Here is a 20,530-nt window from a genome sequence, read left to right as displayed (position 1 = left end):
AAATGACTCCGCCGACCCCAAGTTAAAGGTCCAAAGCAATTCCTGAATTAAAATTATAAATGTATAGATTAACAACATAAATACAGCAATAATCAATTCAGAATTCATATTTTATTCCAACTTCATAAAGTAAATTGACATCGTGATCAGTAGTCAAGTGATATTATGCTCAGTTCATGTTAAGATAACTTTACAGCAAATCAATCCATCAATGCAATAACAGATAGTCAAGTTAAGCACAACCAAACATGACCAAAATCAGGGATAAGAGAATATATATTTTAACTCAGCAATGTGCATTATCAATATGGTATCAAATACATGTCCATATTTGTTGCTTTAAGTTAACATGCTGAATGTGCTAAGTTCGTAATCTTAAAAATAATACATCTGTTAAAGGCTAAAATAAACATTTATCCAGCCATATATTACAGAAATATACATGACAACAAAAATGTGCTGAGTTAAAATAAGAAACAAAGTAAGCCTGGAATATGTTTCCTCAACAACATGTTTTCTTTTCAGGATCCAAAACATCCAGTATCACAGGGTAAAGCTTGTTTAATAACCCACCGTTTGGTTATCAACCAAGGATCTTTCTTAGGGTTGTAAAATGTTGCTAACTTTCCCCAAATTACCTGGTTTTTTTAAATGTATTTTTATTCCCGATTTGAAGATTCCCAGAATAGTGAGGGAAATAAGCAGGAAATTCAGAATCCCCTCATTTTGGAAAGATACCAGAATTTTGCAACACTAAATCTTTCTTTTTGGAAACATAAAAACACAGAATTGGTGCAGATGACATTTGAAACAACAGGCACATACCCATAGTAATACAAAGAGGGGTGCATCTCAAATGGCACACTATTCCCTATATAGTGCACTACTTTTGACCAGGGTCCAATAGGGCTTTGGACAAAAGAAGTGCACTATATATGAAATAGGGTGCCATTTGGGATGCAAGAGGGTTTACATACTGCTTTGAACAAAGACACCTGACTGAACAAAGAACAAAAAAGTTGCCCTAATACGAAAAAAGCAACCTCCCAATCACTCTCTCCCGTTATAATAAATCAGTGTCAGCACAACGTTGTGTAATATTAACCAATCTCAGGCAGAAACCAGAAAACAAAAGTTCAAATTAAAGTTTTACTGCATTGTATGAACAATCCAAATGTCAAATTCTTATGTTATAGCAAACCAGTTGTAACAGAAACCAATCCGGTTTAACTGTCTCCTGGTCCATGCAGGTAGCAGACCTGGGTCATATTCATTAGGGCACACTGTTTAAAATAATTTCAAATACTTAAAATGTATTTGATTAAGCTTGCCTTTTGCAGGTGAACCCATAGAAAAGTCCAGAACATGCAAACCCCGCCCACCTGGCACTCCCAGACAGGCTAAAGCAAATGCTCAAAAGTATTTAAAAGATTTCAAATAGTATTTCAACCCAGGTCTGGCAGGCTGTGGTCTTGTCAGTGGACATATTCGTCTTCACTCATGTCAGAGTCGTCTGCCTCCACCTCTCCTTCGATCACTGATTTCTTCCCCTTACAACATGACACCAACAGGCCGATGAGGAAAACCTATAGGTGGAAAACATGGAAAGTTACAATCAATCAATCAAACACCACCAGGCCAATGAGAACAGGTGGAAAACATGGACATTTACAATCAATCAAACACCACCAGGCCAATGAGAAGAACCTACAGGTGGAAAACATGGACATTTACAATCAATTAAACACCACCAGGCCAATGAGAAGAACCTACAGGAGGAAAACATGGACATTTACAATCAATTAAACACCACCAGGCCAATGAGAAGAACCTACAGGTGGAAAACATGGACATTTACAATCAATTAAACACCACCAGGCCAATGAGAAGAACCTACAGGAGGAAAACATGGACATTTACAATCAATTAAACACCACCAGGCCAATGAGAAGAACCTACAGGAGGAAAACATGGACATTTACAATCAATTAAACACCACCAGGCCAATGAGAAGAACCTACAGGTGGAAAACATGGACATTTACAATCAATCAAACACCACCAGGCCAATGAGGAGAACCTACAGGTGGAAAACATGGACATTTACAATCAATTAAACACCACCAGGCCAATGAGAAGAACCTACAGGTGGAAAACATGGACATTTACAATCAATTAAACACCACCAGGCCAATGAGAAGAACCTACAGGAGGAAAACATGGACATTTACAATCAATTAAACACCACCAGGCCAATGAGAAGAACCTACAGGAGGAAAACATGGACATTTACAATCAATTAAACACCACCAGGCCAATGAGAAGAACCTACAGGAGGAAAACATGGACATTTACAATCAATCAAACACCACCAGGCCAATGAGAAGAACCTACAGGAGGAAAACATGGACATTTACAATCAATTAAACACCACCAGGCCAATGAGAAGAACCTACAGGTGGAAAACATGGACATTTACAATCAATTAAACACCACCAGGCCAATGAGAAGAACCTACAGGAGGAAAACATGGACATTTACAATCAATCAAACACCACCAGGCCAATGAGAAGAACCTACAGGAGGAAAACATGGACATTTACAATCAATCAAACACCACCAGGCCAATGAGAAGAACCTACAGGTGGAAAACAGGGAACATATGGAAATAAGTCATGGGCCATCTCCCAATACCCATACTAGCGTACTATATAAATAGTATGTGATAAAATAAAGTTTTATAGTATGTGAAATTTAGAAAATAGTATTCTGAGTGCTTTATCTAATATGTGATTGCGTTGACTCCAACCATTCGTTCGTTTTGGTACAGCAGGTCAATCTATCTGATTATCAGCTGTCGTCAAACACGTGAGTCAGAAAAGACCAATGAATTTTACTAGATCAAACGCCGAAATGAGTATGCAGTTTAAGTAAATGAGTACGCAGTTTAAATAAATGAATACGCAGTTTAAGTAAATGAGTACGCAGTTTAAGTAAATGAGTACGCGGTTTAAGTAAATGAGTATGCAGTTTAAGTAAATGAGTATGCGGTTTAAGTAAATGAGTATGCGGTTTAAGTAAATGAGTATGCAGTTTAAGTAGGACGCTAGTATGGGGGTCATCTTTAATGTCCAAACAATTTAATCAATAAATCAATGAATTGCAGCTATAATTCTAGCAGACTCAGCAGTACTCAGTAAATCTGATCTGCCTTTACACTATAAATTGCACTTATAGTTACACCATCGGTGATATTTTTGCAAGAACATTGTCAATCAAATCTTTGAGTTTCCAACACATACCCCGATAAACACCCAGTTACCAAAGTAGTAGATGGTACTGAAGAACCAGAACTTGTGGAGGAAAAGGTACGATCTCGTCACAGTGCATTCGTCTGAAAAAGTGAGAAGACAAAAAAATAGAAAGAACATAATTGAGTGTTTGCTAACACTGCATTAGTTTGACATCAAGAGATAATCTTAGTTCTCTAAACTTAGTTTAGACTCAAGTTGTGTGTGTTTGGAACAACAAATGTATATTAAATGACACAAAAACAAACATATATTTATATTTGTATGTTTCAACAGCACAACATGACCAGCCTTAGGAGTTCACTGAAATCACTATGGCTGCGTTTACACAGGCAGCCCAATTCTGATCTTTTTTTCAATAATTGGTCTTTTGACCAATCAGATCAGGTCTTTTGGGCAAACAATCAGAATTGGCTTGCCTGTGTAAATGCAGCCATTAAGTCTTTAAAGGTTAAAGGATATTTTTCTGGGAGCAATTAACAGCATTATACTAACTAGTAGTGACCCAACACCGCCACCATTACAGTAGCCCCAAGAGACGCCTCCGACATTAATCATTATACTAACTAGTAGTGACCCAACACCGCCACCATTACAGTATCCCCAAGAGACACCTCCGACATTAATCATTATACTAACTAGTAGTGTTTTAACACCACCACCATTACAGTAGCCCCAAGAGACGCCTCCGACATTAATCATTATACTAACTAGTAGTGACCCAACACCGCCACCATTACAGTATCCCCAAGAGACACCTCCGACATTAATCATTATACTAACTAGTAGTGTTTTAACACCACCACCATTACAGTAGCCCCAAGAGACGCCTCCGACATTAATCATTATACTAACTAGTAGTGTTTTAACACCACCACCATTACAGTAGCCCCAAGAGACGCCTCCGACATTAATCATTATACTAACTAGTAGTGACCCAACACCGCCACCATTACAGTAGCCCCAAGAGACGCCTCCAACATTAATCATTATACTAACTAGTAGTGACCCAACACCGCCACCATTACAGTAGCCCCAAGAGACGCCTCCGACATTAATTACAGGCCCTGCAGCATCTGTTTGATCCATGATGCTAATGCACCAGTTAATGGGATGTAAGTAGGAGCCATTATCAACCAAATGCAGTAAAAAGCCCAGTCAGACCAGAAATGGACATCCTAATGGTTGATATTGAGATTGATATTCTAATGGTTGTAGGCTTCAGAGTACCTTCTTATGCTTTTAGAAAGCAAAGTAACACCAAAAGCAAGGAAATAGTAAAATAAGAATCCTAGCATCCTACTGCATGTATTTTAGACTCATTAACTGTTGCATACAATGCAACAGTTAATGGGAGGTAAGTAAAGCACTCATAAACCAAATAACAGAAATCGGCATGTATTTAGCATACTAATGCTTTTAATACCTTCTTATGAGTCAGAAAGGGGTTGGACATTATAACTCCAAAAGCAGGGAAGGAAGATAAACAGCAGAACTTGGTGTGAATCCAGCATCCTAATGCATTTATATTAGACTACCTTCTTATGTATGAGTCAGTGTGTGAGGGGTTGGAGAACTGGCAAAGTAACAACTAACTAACTCCACTGTGTCCACGGCAATATTCTGAATCCACGGCGAGGCTGATGGAACAGGTTTAAGAACGTTTCACATCAAGTGTCACTATGAGGTTAAGATAAAGCAGTGTGATTGGACCCTGTAAAAGGATTTTTACAGTGTGGAACATACTCAGGCCTTTATTATATTTTAATATCTTTGCTTTTAGTCAATGTTATTATTCTAGTTAAGAGTTTACTTAAAATTAGAGTTCCTCACTACAGTATGTAGCAATGTATTCCATGAAATGGGAATATGGAGGTATTCACTTGTAGGTTTTGTTTTCCATGTTGAAGAAACGTTGTTGTAAGAAACAATAGGGTGGTTGGAAGGTTTCAACTGTCAATGAAAGTCCATAAGAAAGACACAGTGGCAGTGGGTGTATGATTAAGTGTGACAAAGCAATCACTTGCAGTGTGGTCAGGTGACACAAAGAGGGACTTAGGGAAATTGCATCTGGCTCAGAACAGGGCAGCACGGCTGGCACTTAAAAGTACACGGAGAGCTAACATTAATAATATGCATGTCAATCTCTCATGGCTCAAAGTGGAGGAGAGACTGACTTCCTCACTACTTGTTTTTGTAAGAGGTGTTGACAAGTTTAATGTACCAAGGTGTCTGTCTAAACAACTAGCACACAGCTCAGGCACCCATGCATACCCCACAAGACATGCCACCAGAGGATTATTCACACTCCCCAAGTCCAGAACAGACGATGGGAGGTGCACAGTACTACATAGAGCCATGACTACATGGAACTCTATTCCACATCAGGTAACTGATGCAAGCAGTAAAATCACATTTAAAAATCAGAAAAAAAGACACCTTATGGAACAGCAGGGACTGTGAAGAGACACACACAAAGGTACAGATACACACATACATTGTAATATTGTTGTATGGTGGTATTAAACATTGTGCATTGTAGATATGTAGTGGTGTAATAATGTCATATGATGTACGTTTTATCTTTTGTGTTATATGTAATGTAAGTCCCGTAATGTGTTTGAACCCCAGGAAGAGTAGCTGCTGCCTTGGCAGGAACTAATGGGGATCCATAATAAACCCCAGGAAGAGTAGCTGCTGCCTTGGCAGGAACTAATGGGGATCCATAATAAACCCCAGGAAGAGTAGCTGCTGCCTTGGCAGGAACTAATGGGGATCCATAATAAACCCCAGGAAGAGTAGCTGCTGCCTTGGCAGGAACTAATGGGGATCCATAATAAACCCCAGGAAGAGTAGCTGCTGCCTTGGCAGGAACTAATGGGGATCCATAATAAACCCCAGGAAGAGTAGCTGCTGCCTTGGCAGGAACTAATGGGGATCCATAATAAACCCCAGGAAGAGTAGCTGCTGCCTTGGCAGGAACTAATGGGGATCCATAATAAACCCCAGGAAGAGTAGCTGCTACCTTGGCAGGAACTAATAGGGATCCATAATAAACCCCAGGAAGAGTAGCTGCTACCTTGGCAGGAACTAATAGGTATCCATAATAAATCCCAGGAAGAGTAGCCCCTGACTTGGCATGAACTAATAGGTATCCATAATAAACCCCAGGAAGAGTAGCTGCTGCCTTGGCAGGAACTAATAGGGATCCATAATAAACCCCGGGAAGAGTAGCCCCTGCCTTGGAAGGAACTAATGGGGATCCATAATACACCCCAGGAAGAGCCGCTGCTGCCTTGGCAGGAACTAATGGGGATCCATAATAAACCCCAGGAAGAGTAGCCGCTGCCTTGGCAGGAACTAATAGGTATCCATAATAAACCCCAGGAAGAGTAGCCCCTGCCTTGGAAGGAACTAATAGGGATCCATAATAAACCCCAGGAAGAGTAGCTGCTACCTTGGCATGAACTAATAGGTATCCATAATAAATCCCAGGAAGAGTAGCCCCTGACTTGGCATGAACTAATAGGGATCCATAATAAACCCCAGGAAGAGTAGCTGCTACCTTGGCATGAACTAATAGGTATCCATAATAAATCCCAGGAAGAGTAGCCCCTGACTTGGCATGAACTAATAGGTATCCATAATAAACCCCAGGAAGAGTAGCAGATGCCTTGGCAGGAACTAATGGGGATCCATAATAAACCCCGGGAAGAGTAGCTGCTGCCTTGGAAGGAACTAATAGGGATCCATAATAAATCCCAGGAAGAGTAGCCCCTGACTTGGCATGAACTAATAGGTATCCATAATAAACCCCAGGAAGAGTAGCAGATGCCTTGGCAGGAACTAATGGGGATCCATAATAAACCCCGGGAAGAGTAGCTGCTGCCTTGGAAGGAACTAATAGGGATCCATAATACACCCCAGGAAGAGTAGCTGCTGCCTTGGCAGGAAGTAATGGGTATCCATAATAAACCCCAGGAAGAGTAGCTACTGCCTTGGTGGGAACTAATGGGGATCCATAATAAACCCCAGGAAGAGTAGCTGCTGCCTTGGCAGGAACTAATGGGGATCCCTAATAAATACAAATACTTGCATGCAGTCTTATTACCCAAGCAAAGCACTTGCTGTGCAACTGTGTAACTAACGATGGCCCTGTCCTCACTTAAGGCTACAATTTGGGATCTGAGAATCTGTTCAATGGTCATTCCAATTGTTGATATGCACCTGCATTCTTAATAAAACAATAAAACAATTCCTTATGAATTTGCAAGGGGTTACATTTCCCTAGCCCATCCCTTAGCTGTATACCAAAACAAGTGGCAGGGCTACCGTTTTGTTGTTTTTCAAATCCCAGAATGGAACTTTAAAGTGCCCCTGTCCTGACTGATGTGCCTTAGAGGGGCTGTTAACTCCGTAGAGGAACCCAGCCTCGGGCTAACTGTGTCACGGTAACTGAAAAAGACTACGACTCTTCTTGTAAAGTAGAAAGCTGTGTCATTGTCACTGTGGATAGGGCTGATCCCTGGATAACTTCCCATGTGAAGTCACAGTCGACAGACTCTTAAACACCACTCATATGTCATAATGTACTGCAGACCTACATGTAATAAACTCAGCAAAAAAGAAACGTCCTCTCACTGTCAACTGCGTTTATTTTCAGCAAACACAAAAATGTGTAAATATTTGTATGAACATAACAAGATTCAACAACTGAGACATAAACTGAACAAGTTCCACAGACATGTGACTAACATAAATGGAATAATGTGTCCCTGAACAAAGGGGAGGGGGGGGGTCAAAATCAAAAGTAACAGTCAGTAACTGGTGTGGCCACCAGCTGCATTAAGTACTGCAGTGCATCTTCTCGTCATGGACTGCACCAGATTTGCCAGTTCTTGCTGTGAGATGTTACCTCACTCTTCCACCAAGGCACCTGCAAGTTCCTGGACATTTCTGGGGGGAACGGCCCTAGCCCTCACCCTCCAATCCAACAGGTCCCAGACGTGCTCAATGAGATTGAAACACTGACATTCTGTCTTGCAGGAAATCACACACAGAACGAGCAGTATGGCTGGTGGCATTGTCATGCTGGAGGGTCATGTCAGGCTGAGCCTGCAGGAAGGGTACCACATACATGAGGGAGGAGGATGTCTTCCCTGTAACGCACAGCATTGAGATTGCCTGCAATGACAATAAGCTCAGTCCGATGATGCTGTGACACACCGCCCCAGACCATGACGGACCCTCCACCTCCAAATCGATCCCGCTCCAGAGTACAGGCCTCAGTGTAACACTCATTCCTTCGACGATAAACGCGAATCCGACCATCACAACTGGTGAGACAAAACTGCGACTCCTCAGTGAAGAGCACTTTTTGCCAGTCCTGTCTGGTCCAGCGATGGTGGGTTTGTGCCCATAGGCGACGTTGCTGCCAGTGATGTCTGGTGAGGACCTGCCATACAACAGGCCAACAAGCCCTCAGTCCAGCTTCTCTCAGCCTATTGTGGACAGTCTGAGCACTGATGGATTGATTGTGCGTTCCTGGTGTAACTCGGGCAGTTGTTGTTGCCATCCTGTACCTGTCCCGCAGGTGTGATGTTCGGATGTACTGATCCTGTGCAGGTGTTGTTAAACATGGTCTGCCACTGCAAGGATGATCAGCTGTCCGTCCCGTCTCCCTGTAGCGCTGTCTTAGGCGTAATTTTTACAAATTATCTTTGAAAGACAGGGTCCTGAAAAAGGGACGTTTCTGTTTTTTCTGAGTTTATGTGGTGTTATGTCATATGTACTGCAGGCTTGTATCTTAGCAACAACACTTCTCATATGTACTGCAGGCTTGTATCTTAGCAACAACACTTCTCATATGTACTGCAGGCTTGTATCTTAGCAACAACACATCTCATATGTACTGCAGGCTTGTATCTTAGCAACAACACTTCTCATATGTACTGCAGGCTTGTATCTTAGCAACAACACATCTCATATGTACTGCAGGCTTGTATCTTAGCAACAACACATCTCATATGTACTGCAGGCTTGTATCTTAGCAACAACACTTCTCATATGTACTGCAGGCTTGTATCTTAGCAACAACACATCTCATATGTAGTGTAAATATCTAGCTAATATAGGATGTTTTAGTCACAGTTAATGTACCGTAAACGTCCATCTACATCTATATAATGTGTTTTAAACACAGAGAGCTGAGGGACTGGATGGGCATGCCAGAAACTGCTGCTGTTTGCTTTAGAATTTAAACAAATAAAAGAATGACTGAAGTTTAAGGAAGAAAACCACAACCTTAACCAACACGATAGAGAAACCGTTTGACTATCATATACTGTGTTGCACTAGAATCTGGCCAGGAGATTTAAGGTGACTTAGAAAAGAAGATCCAAATCACAGAAATCCTTTCTAAGACACACCACGAACCAACCATGCAAACCATCTGAGACTGTCGCTGCAGCTCTAAACAAGGTTCTTTATGTGTGTGTGTGTGCAGACAAGGAGAATCCTGGGTAATAGCTAAGCTGCACTCCAGTCGCCATAGTGCAACAAAAAAGAAAGACAAGAAAAAAATAGCATTTTAAAAGAAGTGGGTAAACTGTGTAATTCACTTGTCTGCAGGGCTGGAGGGCTGAGGTATCCATGACAGGCTAAGTCTGTTGTCCAAATGGAACTCTAGTCCTTACATTCTAAACTACTTCTGATGGGAGCCCTATGGGCCTGGGTCATAAGTAGTGCACTATGTAGTACATGTGGTGCAATTTGGGACAGAGCCTAAGAGAGTGGCCAGTCAGTTGCTCTATTCAGCTCTAAATGGACAGGAGGAGAGGCAGAAAGGAAGAAGAGGAGGAGGAGAAAAGTGGAGATAGAGGAGACAGAGATTGGCGGTCAGATTGCCCTTAGGCTTCGGAGTTTACCTATTCTGTCAGAGTTTGGGGAATCCCCAGTCTTACCTGTTAAGCCGGTCCCAGAAAGGGAAAGTTAGGGAGTTTACATGGATAAGAAGGTAATGAAAGGAGTTGTGATGTAATAAATAGGAGCTGTAGGGACAGATACTGTTGGCCAGTGGAATGGGTAGATCTAAAGTACAAACAATGTGATTGGAAACACGCTTTGCCAGTGACTTAAAAATAAACCCAACTCTGGAGAGAAAGCATTCAACAAGGGTCAAGAGATGAGGATGGGATAACATTTGATGTCCATTCTAAAAGCTGGAGATGCAATATAGTAATCAGATATTTAGCTAAATATGGTGCAATATTTGTTCAATATCGTGCTTGGTCCCCGACATAAAATAAAGAACCTAAAATAAAGAAACCAGTGCTTGGAGCCGACTGAAGACGGCTTAGCATGTATTGTAGCAGTTAGCTACGTGTGAAGTATTGTATGGTAGCAGTTAGCTACGTGTGAAGTATTGTATTGTAGCAGTTACCTACATGTGAAGTATTGTATTGTAGAAGTTAGCTACGTGTGAAGTATTGTATTGTAGCAGTTAGCTACGTGTGAAGTATTGTATTGTAGCAGTTAGCTACGTGTGAAGTATTGTAATGTAGAAGTTATGTACGTGTGAAGTATTGTAATGTAGCAGTTATGTACGTGTGAAGTATTGTAATGTAGCAGTTATGTACGTGTGAAGTATTGTAATGTAGCAGTTATGTACGTGTGAAGTATTGTAATGTAGCAGTTATGTACGTGTGAAGTATTGTATTGCAGCAGTTAGCTACGTGTGAAGTATTGTAATGTAGCAGTTATGTACGTGTGAAGTATTGTAATGTAGCAGTTATGTACATGTGAAGTATTGTATTGTAGCAGTTAGCTACGTGTGAAGTATTGTATTGTAGCAGTTAGCTACGTGTGAAGTGCTGTAATGTAGCAGTTAGCTACGTGTGAGGTATTGTAATGTAGCAGTTAGCTATGTGTGAGGTATTGTAATGTAGCAGTTAGCCACGTGTGAAGTGTTGTAATGTAGCAGTTAGCTACGTGTGAGGTATTGTAATGTAGCAGTTAGCTACGTGTGAGGTATTGTAATGTAACAAGGTATGTGTGAAGTATTGTATTGTAGCAGTTAGCTAACTATGACAATACTTCACATGTAGCTAACTGCTACAATACTTCACGCGTAGCTATGTGTGAAATATTGTATTGTAGCAGTTAGCTATGTGTGAAGTATTGGATTGTAGCAGTTAGCTACGTGTGAAGTATTGTATTGTAGCAGTTAGCTATGTGTGAAGTATTGTATTTGAGCAGTTAGCTACGTGTGAAGTATTGTATTGTAGCAGTTAGCTATGTGTGAAGTATTGGATTGCAGCAGTTAGCTACGTGTGAAGTATTGTATTGTATTAGTTAGTATTGGCATGTCTCCTTTAGTATGATTTATTGAGTAAATAGCAAGTGCTGTTATCTGGACCGTAAACACATGGTCAACCCTGTGTGTGTGTGAGAGAGAGCCGAACACTGGAGGGAATTAAAATGACCAACCTTTGAAAGTGAAGCTCACTTTACTTAATCAGTTTGATTCTCACATTTCCCATTGATCAAGGAAGCTTACGTAACTGGCCCAATTATTTTTGTGCGGTGATAAAGGAGGCCAACTACCACCACGGATATGTGATGTGCTTTCCTATAACAACATCCACAAAGAAACACTGTGCATTCATCTTCTTGACTTTCGTCAATAACTGATCGTGTTATTATTGTTCGACCATTTCAATAACAGTCAGATAAACACAATTGGTCAGATAAAAATGTGAAAAAAGTGTAAATCATTAACATAGCAAGCACAATACTTATTTAAGCAAGAAATCTACTTAATCTCTTTACATAGATTATCAACTCTGCTCCATAGCTATTAAAAAGGTCCTAGAGGCTCTAGATTTCCCAAACGACGTTTGTAGAGACAGTCTGGATGACCCCACTGACGTTGGTAGAGACAGTCAGGATGACCCCACTGACGTTGGTAGAGACAGTCTGGATGACCCCACTGACGTTGGTAGAGACAGTCAGGATGACCCCACTGACGTTGGTAGAGACAGTCAGGATGACCCCACTGACGTTGGTAGAGACAGTCAGGATGACCCCACTGACGTTGGTAGAGACAGTCAGGATGACCCCACTGACGTTGGTAGAGACAGTCAGGATGACCCCACTGACGTTGGTAGAGACAGTCAGGATGACCCCACTGACGTTGGTAGAGACAGTCAGGATGACCCCACTGACGTTGGTAGAGACAGTCAGGATGACCCCACTGACGTTGGTAGAGACAGTCAGGATGACCCCACTGACGTTGGTAGAGACAGTCTGGATGACCCCACTGACGTTGGTAGAGACAGTCAGGATGACCCCACTGACGTTGGTAGAGACAGTCTGGATGACCCCACTGACGTTGGTAGAGACAGTCTGGATGACCCCACTGACGTTGGTAGAGACAGTCTGGATGACCCCACTGACGTTGGTAGAGACAGTCAGGATGACCCCACTGACGTTGGTAGAGACAGTCTGGATGACCCCACTGACGTTGGTAGAGACAGTCAGGATGACCCCACTGACGTTGGTAGAGACAGTCAGGATGACCCCACTGACGTTGGTAGAGACAGTCAGGATGACCCCACTGACGTTGGTAGAGACAGTCAGGATGACCCCACTGACGTTGGTAGAGACAGTCTGGATGACCCCACTGACGTTGGTAGAGACAGTCAGGATGACCCCACTGACGTTGGTAGAGACAGTCTGGATGACCCCACTGACGTTGGTAGAGACAGTCTGGATGACCCCACTGACGTTGGTAGAGACAGTCTGGATGACCCCACTGACGTTGGTAGAGACAGTCAGGATGACCCCACTGACGTTGGTAGAGACAGTCTGGATGACCCCACTGACGTTGGTAGAGACAGTCAGGATGACCCCACTGACGTTGGTAGAGACAGTCTGGATGACCCCACTGACGTTGGTAGAGACAGTCTGGATGACCCCACTGACGTTGGTAGAGACAGTCAGGATGACCCCACTGACGTTGGTAGAGACAGTCAGGATGACCCCACTGACGTTGGTAGAGACAGTCTGGATGACCCCACTGACGTTGGTAGAGACAGTCAGGATGACCCCACTGACGTTGGTAGAGACAGTCAGGATGACCCCACTGACGTTGGTAGAGACAGTCTGGATGACCCCACTGACGTTGGTAGAGACAGTCTGGATGACCCCACTGACGTTGGTAGAGACAGTCAGGATGACCCCACTGACGTTGGTAGAGACAGTCAGGATGACCCCACTGACGTTGGTAGAGACAGTCAGGATGACCCCACTGACGTTGGTAGAGACAGTCAGGATGACCCCACTGACGTTGGTAGAGACAGTCAGGATGACCCCACTGACGTTGGTAGAGACAGTCTGGATGACCCCACTGACGTTGGTAGAGACAGTCTGGATGACCCCACTGACGTTGGTAGAGACAGTCAGGATGCCATGGAGATGGAGGACTGTTGTCTGGCTATGTTGGACGTGTTCTAGTTGTAATTTGTATTATATAGTATTTTTGTTGTCTGGCTAGGAGACGTGTCGTGTTGTCTGGCTATGGTAGAGAGATAGGAGACGTGTTGTGTTGTCTGACTATGGTAGAGAGATAGGAGACGTGTTGTGTTGTCTGGCTATGGTAGAGAGATAGGAGACGTGTTGTGTTGCCTGGATATGGTAGAGAGATAGGAGACGTGTTGTGTTGTCTGGCTATGGTAGAGAGATAGGAGACGTGTTGTGTTGTCTGGGTATGGTAGAGAGATAGGAGACGTGTTGTGTTGCCTGGGTATGGTAGAGAGATAGGAGACGTGTTGTCTGACTATGGTAGAGAGATAGGAGACGTGTTGTGTTGCCTGGGTATGGTAGAGAGATAGGAGACGTGTTGTCTGACTATGGTAGAGAGATAGGAGACGTGTTGTTCTGTCTGGTTATGGTAGAGAGATAGGAGACGTGTTGTGTTGTCTGGCTATGGTAGAGAGATAGGAGACGTGTTGTGTTGTCTGGCTATGGTAGAGAGATAGGAGACGTGTTGTGTTGTCCGACTATGGTAGAGAGATAGGAGACGTGTTGTGTTGTCTGGCTATGGTAGAGAGATAGGAGACGTGTTGTGTTGTCGGACTATGGTAGAGAGATAGGAGACGTGTTGTTCTGTCTGGGTATGGTAGAGAGATAGGAGACGTGTTGTGTTGCCTGGGTATGGTAGAGAGATAGGAGACGTGTTGTCTGACTATGGTAGAGAGATAGGAGACGTGTTGTGTTGCCTGGGTATGGTAGAGAGATAGGAGACGTGTTGTCTGACTATGGTAGAGAGATAGGAGACGTGTTGTTCTGTCTGGTTATGGTAGAGAGATAGGAGACGTGTTGTGTTGTCCGACTATGGTAGAGAGATAGGAGACGTGTTGTGTTGTCTGGCTATGGTAGAGAGATAGGAGACGTGTTGTGTTGTCTGGGTATTGTAGAGAGATAGGAGACGTGTTGTGTTGTCTGGGTATGGAAGAGAGATAGGAGACGTGTTGTGTTGTCTGGGTATGGAAGAGAGATAGGAGACGTGTTGTGTTGCCTGTCTAAGTTATGGAGCCATCTGGGGTATTGTGACTGTCCCCGCTGAGCTGCTCCTATCACACTGTTACCTCAAACTGCTGCTTCACACTGATCGAGAATCAGGTCCCCCCTCTTTATTCATTATGATTTAAAGGCTAAACTGATCCTAGATCAGCACTCCTCCTTTCAGATACTGTGAATATGGGCCCAGGCATGCGGAGCTGCTCCTATCCCACTGATCTCAGACCAGGCATGGGGTTCTGGTAGTGGTTGGTACCGACAGACAGACACTGGGCTGATTCCATCGGGTTATTGTTTAAACCAAAACGTCCCCTATATTGTTTCTAATTAGGGATATTTACAAATGGAAAACATTTCTTAACATTTAAACTACAATTTTATTATCACAAATTCCATGTGAATTCACAATGCAGCTGTACTGCTAACAGCAACGGTTTGGGTCTCAAGGTGTGTCCCTTTCAGACGGTGAAGCATTGCACCTTTACCAATATTACTGTACCTCAGTTCCACCTCACAAAGCTTGCATTTCTGTCTCATTTAACTTCTCAAAGTATTGTCACACTGTTGCTTGCCTTTCTCTGCCATTTTTCCAACTGTTAACGACCTATAAATCGAGTAGACTCCCAAATAATTGATTCCTCGACTCCTTGCACGTCGACTCCCAATTCTGAGAGTCAAGATTCGATTCCGCTAGGAATCTACTCCTAAGATTCAGTATTTTTGGAACAGAGGAGACTGATTAGTTGCCGTACTTCCGAGAACACAAACATAATGAGGGGCATAGCAACGAGCTAGCGAGGGACGGAGAGAGAAGGGAGGTCTAGGCAGGTCAGTATAGGCAGGTCAGCCACCAGGCAGACAGTCAGAACCGTGTACTAGGCCTATCTGTCAGTATAGGCAGGTCAGCCACCAGACAGACAGTCAGAACCGTGTACTAGGCCTATCTATCAGTATAGGCAGGTCAGCCACCAGACAGACAGTCAGAACCGTGTACTAGGCCTATCTATCAGTATAGGCAGGTCAGCCACCAGACAGACAGTCAGAACCGTGTACTAGGCCTATCTATCAGTATAGGCAGGTCAGCCACCAGGCAGACAGTCAGAACCGTGTACTAGGCCTATCTACCAGTATAGGCAGGTCAGCCACCAGACAGACAGTCAGAACCATGTACTAGGCCTATCTATCAGTATAGGCAGGTCAGCCACCAGACAGACAGTCAGAACCGTGTACTAGGCCTATCTATCAGTATAGGCAGGTCAGCCACCAGACAGACAGTCAGAACCGTGTACTAGGCCTATCTATCAGTATAGGCAGGTCAGCCACCAGACAACCTAGCTATCGGCAATCAAAAGCTGTATCTCGCAATGCAATATCTCGCAATTTCTTGGCTTGCAATGTCTCGCAACTTCAGTAAAGCAGGGCCTATCATCACTGAATAGGCAAGAATATTCTACACGCAACAGACTGAAGACTGAACACACACTGGCATCATTAGCAAAAATAAATAGCTGGTGAGCCAGTGAGAGAGAGAGAGAGAGAGAGAGAGAGAGGAGGGGGCAGGGAGAAAGACTGTCTTGGTAATCTGTATGCGCAAAGTATTTTCTTGCATGCCTTGCAAATTCACCAAAGTTCGCCTCTTCCTCTCTGGTTTTATTTAAATGACAACTTTCCCCAGGCCTTTGTATCCTATCGTCTAGTTAGGCTATAACACAGAAAATAATAGGTTTCCCCAGGCCTTTATAGACTATCGTCTAGTTAGGCTATAACACAGAAAATAATAGGTTTCCCCAGGCCTTTGTATCCTATCGTCTAGTTAGGCTATAACACAGAAAATAATAGGTTTCCCCAGGCCTTTATAGACTATCGTCTAGCTAGGCTATAACACAGAAAATAATAGGTTTCCCCAGGCCTTTATAGACTATCGTCTATCTAGGCTATAACACAGAAAATAATAGGTTTCCCCAGGCCTTTATAGACTATCGTCTAGCTAGGCTATAACACAGAAAATAATAGGTTTCCCCAGGCCTTTATAGACTATCGTCTAGCTAGGCTATAACACAGAAAATAATAGGTTTCCCCAGGCCTTTATAGACTATCGTCTAGCTAGGCTATAACACCAGAAAATAATTTTGTGGGAAAAAAACTTTTTGTAAGGTTAAGGATCCCAACTTGGTTTAAACATTCACACCTCTATTTCTAATACAGCCATTTCTAATGTCAGTACCCAATGAGGGACTAACTTAGATGATAGGAAAGCAACCCGACCACCCTGTCTCTCTCTCCTCCTTCCATCTTTCTCCTCCACCACCTTCCCTCTATCTTTGTCCTGCACCATCTTCCCTCTCTCTTTGTCCTGCACCACCTTCCATTTTCCTTTCTCCTCCACCACCTTCCCTCTCTCTTTGTCCTGCACCACGTTCCCTCTCTCTTTCTCCTCCACCACCTTCCCTCTCTCTTTCTCCTCCACCATCTTCGCTCTCTCTTTGTCCTGCACCATCTTCCCTCTCTCTTTGTCCTGCACCACCTTCCCTCCCTCTTTGTCCTGCACCACCTTCCCTCTCTCTTTGTCCTGCACCACCTTCCCTCTCTCTTTGTCCTGCACCACCTTCCCTCTCTCTTTGTCCTGCACCACCTTCCCTCTCTCTTTGTCCTGCACCACCTTCCCTCTCTCTTTGTCCTGTACCACCTTCCCTCTCTCTTTGTCCTGCACCACCTTCCCTCTCTCTTTGTCCTGCACCACCTTCCCTCTCTCTTTGTCCTGCACCACCTTCCCTCTCTCTTTGTCCTGCACCACCTTCCCTCTCTCTTTGTCCTGCACCACCTTCCCTCTCTCTTTGTCCTGCACCACCTTCCCTCTCTCTTTGTCCTGCACCACCTTCCCTCTCCTCCCTCTCTATTTTCCTCCCACTCCCCCTCTCTCTCTTCCACAACCACCTCTTCTCCCGGTTATTTTTCCTCCACCACTTCGGCCATCTGCAGCACCCCAGCTGCCCTGCTGAATTACAGGGCTCAGAGTCTCCGCCTCCACAGATGGCGCTCTACAGTGGTCTGCCTAAACAAATTACTGTGTACACCTCTGACCCACTTCACCTTGAAATACACCTCTACTGTTCCAGTTCCCTGTGTGTGTGTGTGTGTGTGTGTGTGTGTGTGTGTGTGTGTGTGTGTGTGTGTGTGTGTGTGTGTGTGTGTTGTGTGTGTGTGTGTGGTTGTGTGTGTGTGTGTGGTTGTGTGTGTGTGTGTGTGTGTGTTTGTGTGTGTTTGTGTGTGGTTGTGTGTGTGTGTGTGTGTGTGTGTGTGTGTGTGTGTGTGTGTGTGTGTGTGTTATGTGTGTAGAGAGCACTGTTACCGTTCCTAGACTAGAGGAGAAACACAGACCACTTGTGAGCATCAGGTAATTCAACCTTCAGTAAAGATGCAGAGGCGAGGGGAGTGTGTGTGTGTGTGTTGGGAGGTGAGAGAGAGGAAGGTGAGCGCTGGCTGGCTTCTCTTACATGATACATTATGTATGGTAGCTTTTATACACACACACACACAGCCAAGTAGATCTATAAGGGGATCACAGTCTTTCCCACAGTACTAACAAGGACACTATTTCCCACAGTACTAACAAGGACACTATTTCCCACAGTACTAACAAGGACACTATTTCCTAAAGTACTAACAAGGACACTATTTCCCACAGTACTAACAAGGACACGATTTCCTACAGTACTAACAAGGACACGATTTCCTACAGTACTAACAAGGACACTATTTCCTACAGTACTAACAAGGACACTATTTCCTACAGTACTAACAAGGACACTATTTCCCACAGTACTAACAAGGACACTATTTCCCACAGTACTAACAAGGACACTATTTCCTACAGTACTAACAAGGACACTATTTCCTAAAGTACTAACAAGGACACTATTTCCTAAAGTACTAACAAGGACACTATTTCCCACAGTACTAACAAGGACACTATTTCCTACAGTACTAACAAGGACACTATTTCCTACAGTACTAACAAGGACACTATTTCCTACAGTACTAACAAGGACACTACTTCCTACAGTACTAACAAGGACACTATTTCCCACAGTACTAACAAGGACACTATTTCCCACAGTACTAACAAGGACACTATTTCCTACAGTACTAACAAGGACACTATTTCCTACAGTACTAACAAGGACACTATTTCCAGCGTTCAAGGTTTCTTCCTTTTTGAATTCCTTTCTCCTCCATCAAAACAAACACTAGTCCTGGACATGTTACAGTACTCTACTAGACAAGACTTCCTGGGCCCCAAGAGAGTCTCCCTCCCTTTCTCCCTCACTCCCTCCCTCTCTCTCTCTCCCTCCCTCCCTCCCTCCCTCCCCCTCTCTCTCCGTCTCTTCTTCCCTAGTTAAAAGCTTTCATAGCATCACAAGATTCAACAACAAAATTGACCGTGGAAGTGCTCTACTAATCTGTTTTTGAAAATTGTGAGTGAATCTTTCTGAGAAATCTCCAATGGTCACACCAAATGTGATGTTCTAAATAAAAAGGGCCAGGAAGGAAGGAAAGTGACATTTAATTCAATAATTGAAAGAGCAACATGTCTGGTCTGTTCAAGTCAAATAAGGAAGAGAGGGTGTGTGTGGCTTTCGCACCAGTCAGTTGCAATTAATAATAATAACTTTTTCTCAGACTAATGTGTCCAAAGGGTGAAATCTATTCCTTGAAGTACGCTCCCCAGCAGAACTGGTTCCACTTCAAATACTGTGAGAAATCTTTCAAATAACAGTAGCGTTGCTTAAGCCTGCCTGGAATGTCAGATGGGCGGGATTTGCATATTTACCTATAACTATTCTATTGGTTCCATAGCACCAGGCAAGCTCAATAATGCCCAAATATAGTATGTTAAATAATTTCAAATAGTATTTGAACCCAGGTCTGATGAGAAGCGCTCCACTCCAAGAGTAATCAGTGTGAACGGTGAGATGTATTCCATGAAGTCCTCTCATCAGTCTACCTGATCAGAACTTCGCTAGAGAAATGTCAGTCAGTCGGTCTGCACATCCCATCTCCATGGAACACACACACACACACACACACACACACACACACACACACACACACACACACACACACACACACACACACACACACACACACACACACACACACACACACACACACACACACACTCTCTCCATGGAACCACAACCAGACGGTGTGTTATTAATTGAATAATCCCGTAATTGTCTACTGGGTTTAAATACTGTGTGAGGTCATTATAAAGCGTGAGACTGGATACCAGACTGAGCCAGACAAGACAGTAACCCTCCAGTCTGGACAGAGACAGACAAGAAGAGAGTAACCCTCCAGTCTAGACTGAGACAGACAAGAAGAGAGTAACCCTCCAGTCTAGACAGAGACAGACAAGAAGAGAGTAGCCCTCCAGTCTAGACTGAGACAGACAAGAAGAGAGTAACCCTCCAGTCTGGACAGAGACAGACAAGAAGAGAGTAACAGAGACAGACAAGAAGAGAGTAACCCTCCAGTCTGGACTGAGACAGACAAGAAGAGAGTAACCCTCCAGTCTAGACAGAGACAGACAAGAAGAGAGTAACCCTCCAGTCTAGACAGAGACAGACAAGAAGAGAG

General features: G+C 43.5%; 1 protein-coding gene across 1 annotated transcript in view; it reads right to left on the bottom strand.

Annotated features, from left to right (window-relative positions):
• Positions 1-1,039: 1,039 nt before the first annotated feature.
• Positions 1,040-20,530, bottom strand: part of LOC106560274 (lysosomal cobalamin transport escort protein LMBD1) — a 304,463-nt gene continuing 284,972 nt past the window's right edge. Inside the window, exons 16-17 of the mRNA XM_045701048.2 lie at positions 3,302-3,393; positions 1,040-1,586 (exon numbers count right to left, since the gene is read on the bottom strand). Of these exons, the coding sequence (XP_045557004.2) occupies positions 1,476-1,586; positions 3,302-3,393 (203 nt within the window). The 3' untranslated portion in view covers positions 1,040-1,475. The remainder of the gene's footprint in view (positions 1,587-3,301; positions 3,394-20,530) is intronic.

The sequence above is a fragment of the Salmo salar genome, chromosome 18, assembly GCF_965601325.2.
Source record: "Salmo salar chromosome 18, fSalSal1, whole genome shotgun sequence".
In the NCBI taxonomy this organism is placed as follows: domain Eukaryota; kingdom Metazoa; phylum Chordata; class Actinopteri; order Salmoniformes; family Salmonidae; genus Salmo; species Salmo salar.
This window is presented reverse-complemented; position numbering and strand designations above follow the sequence as displayed.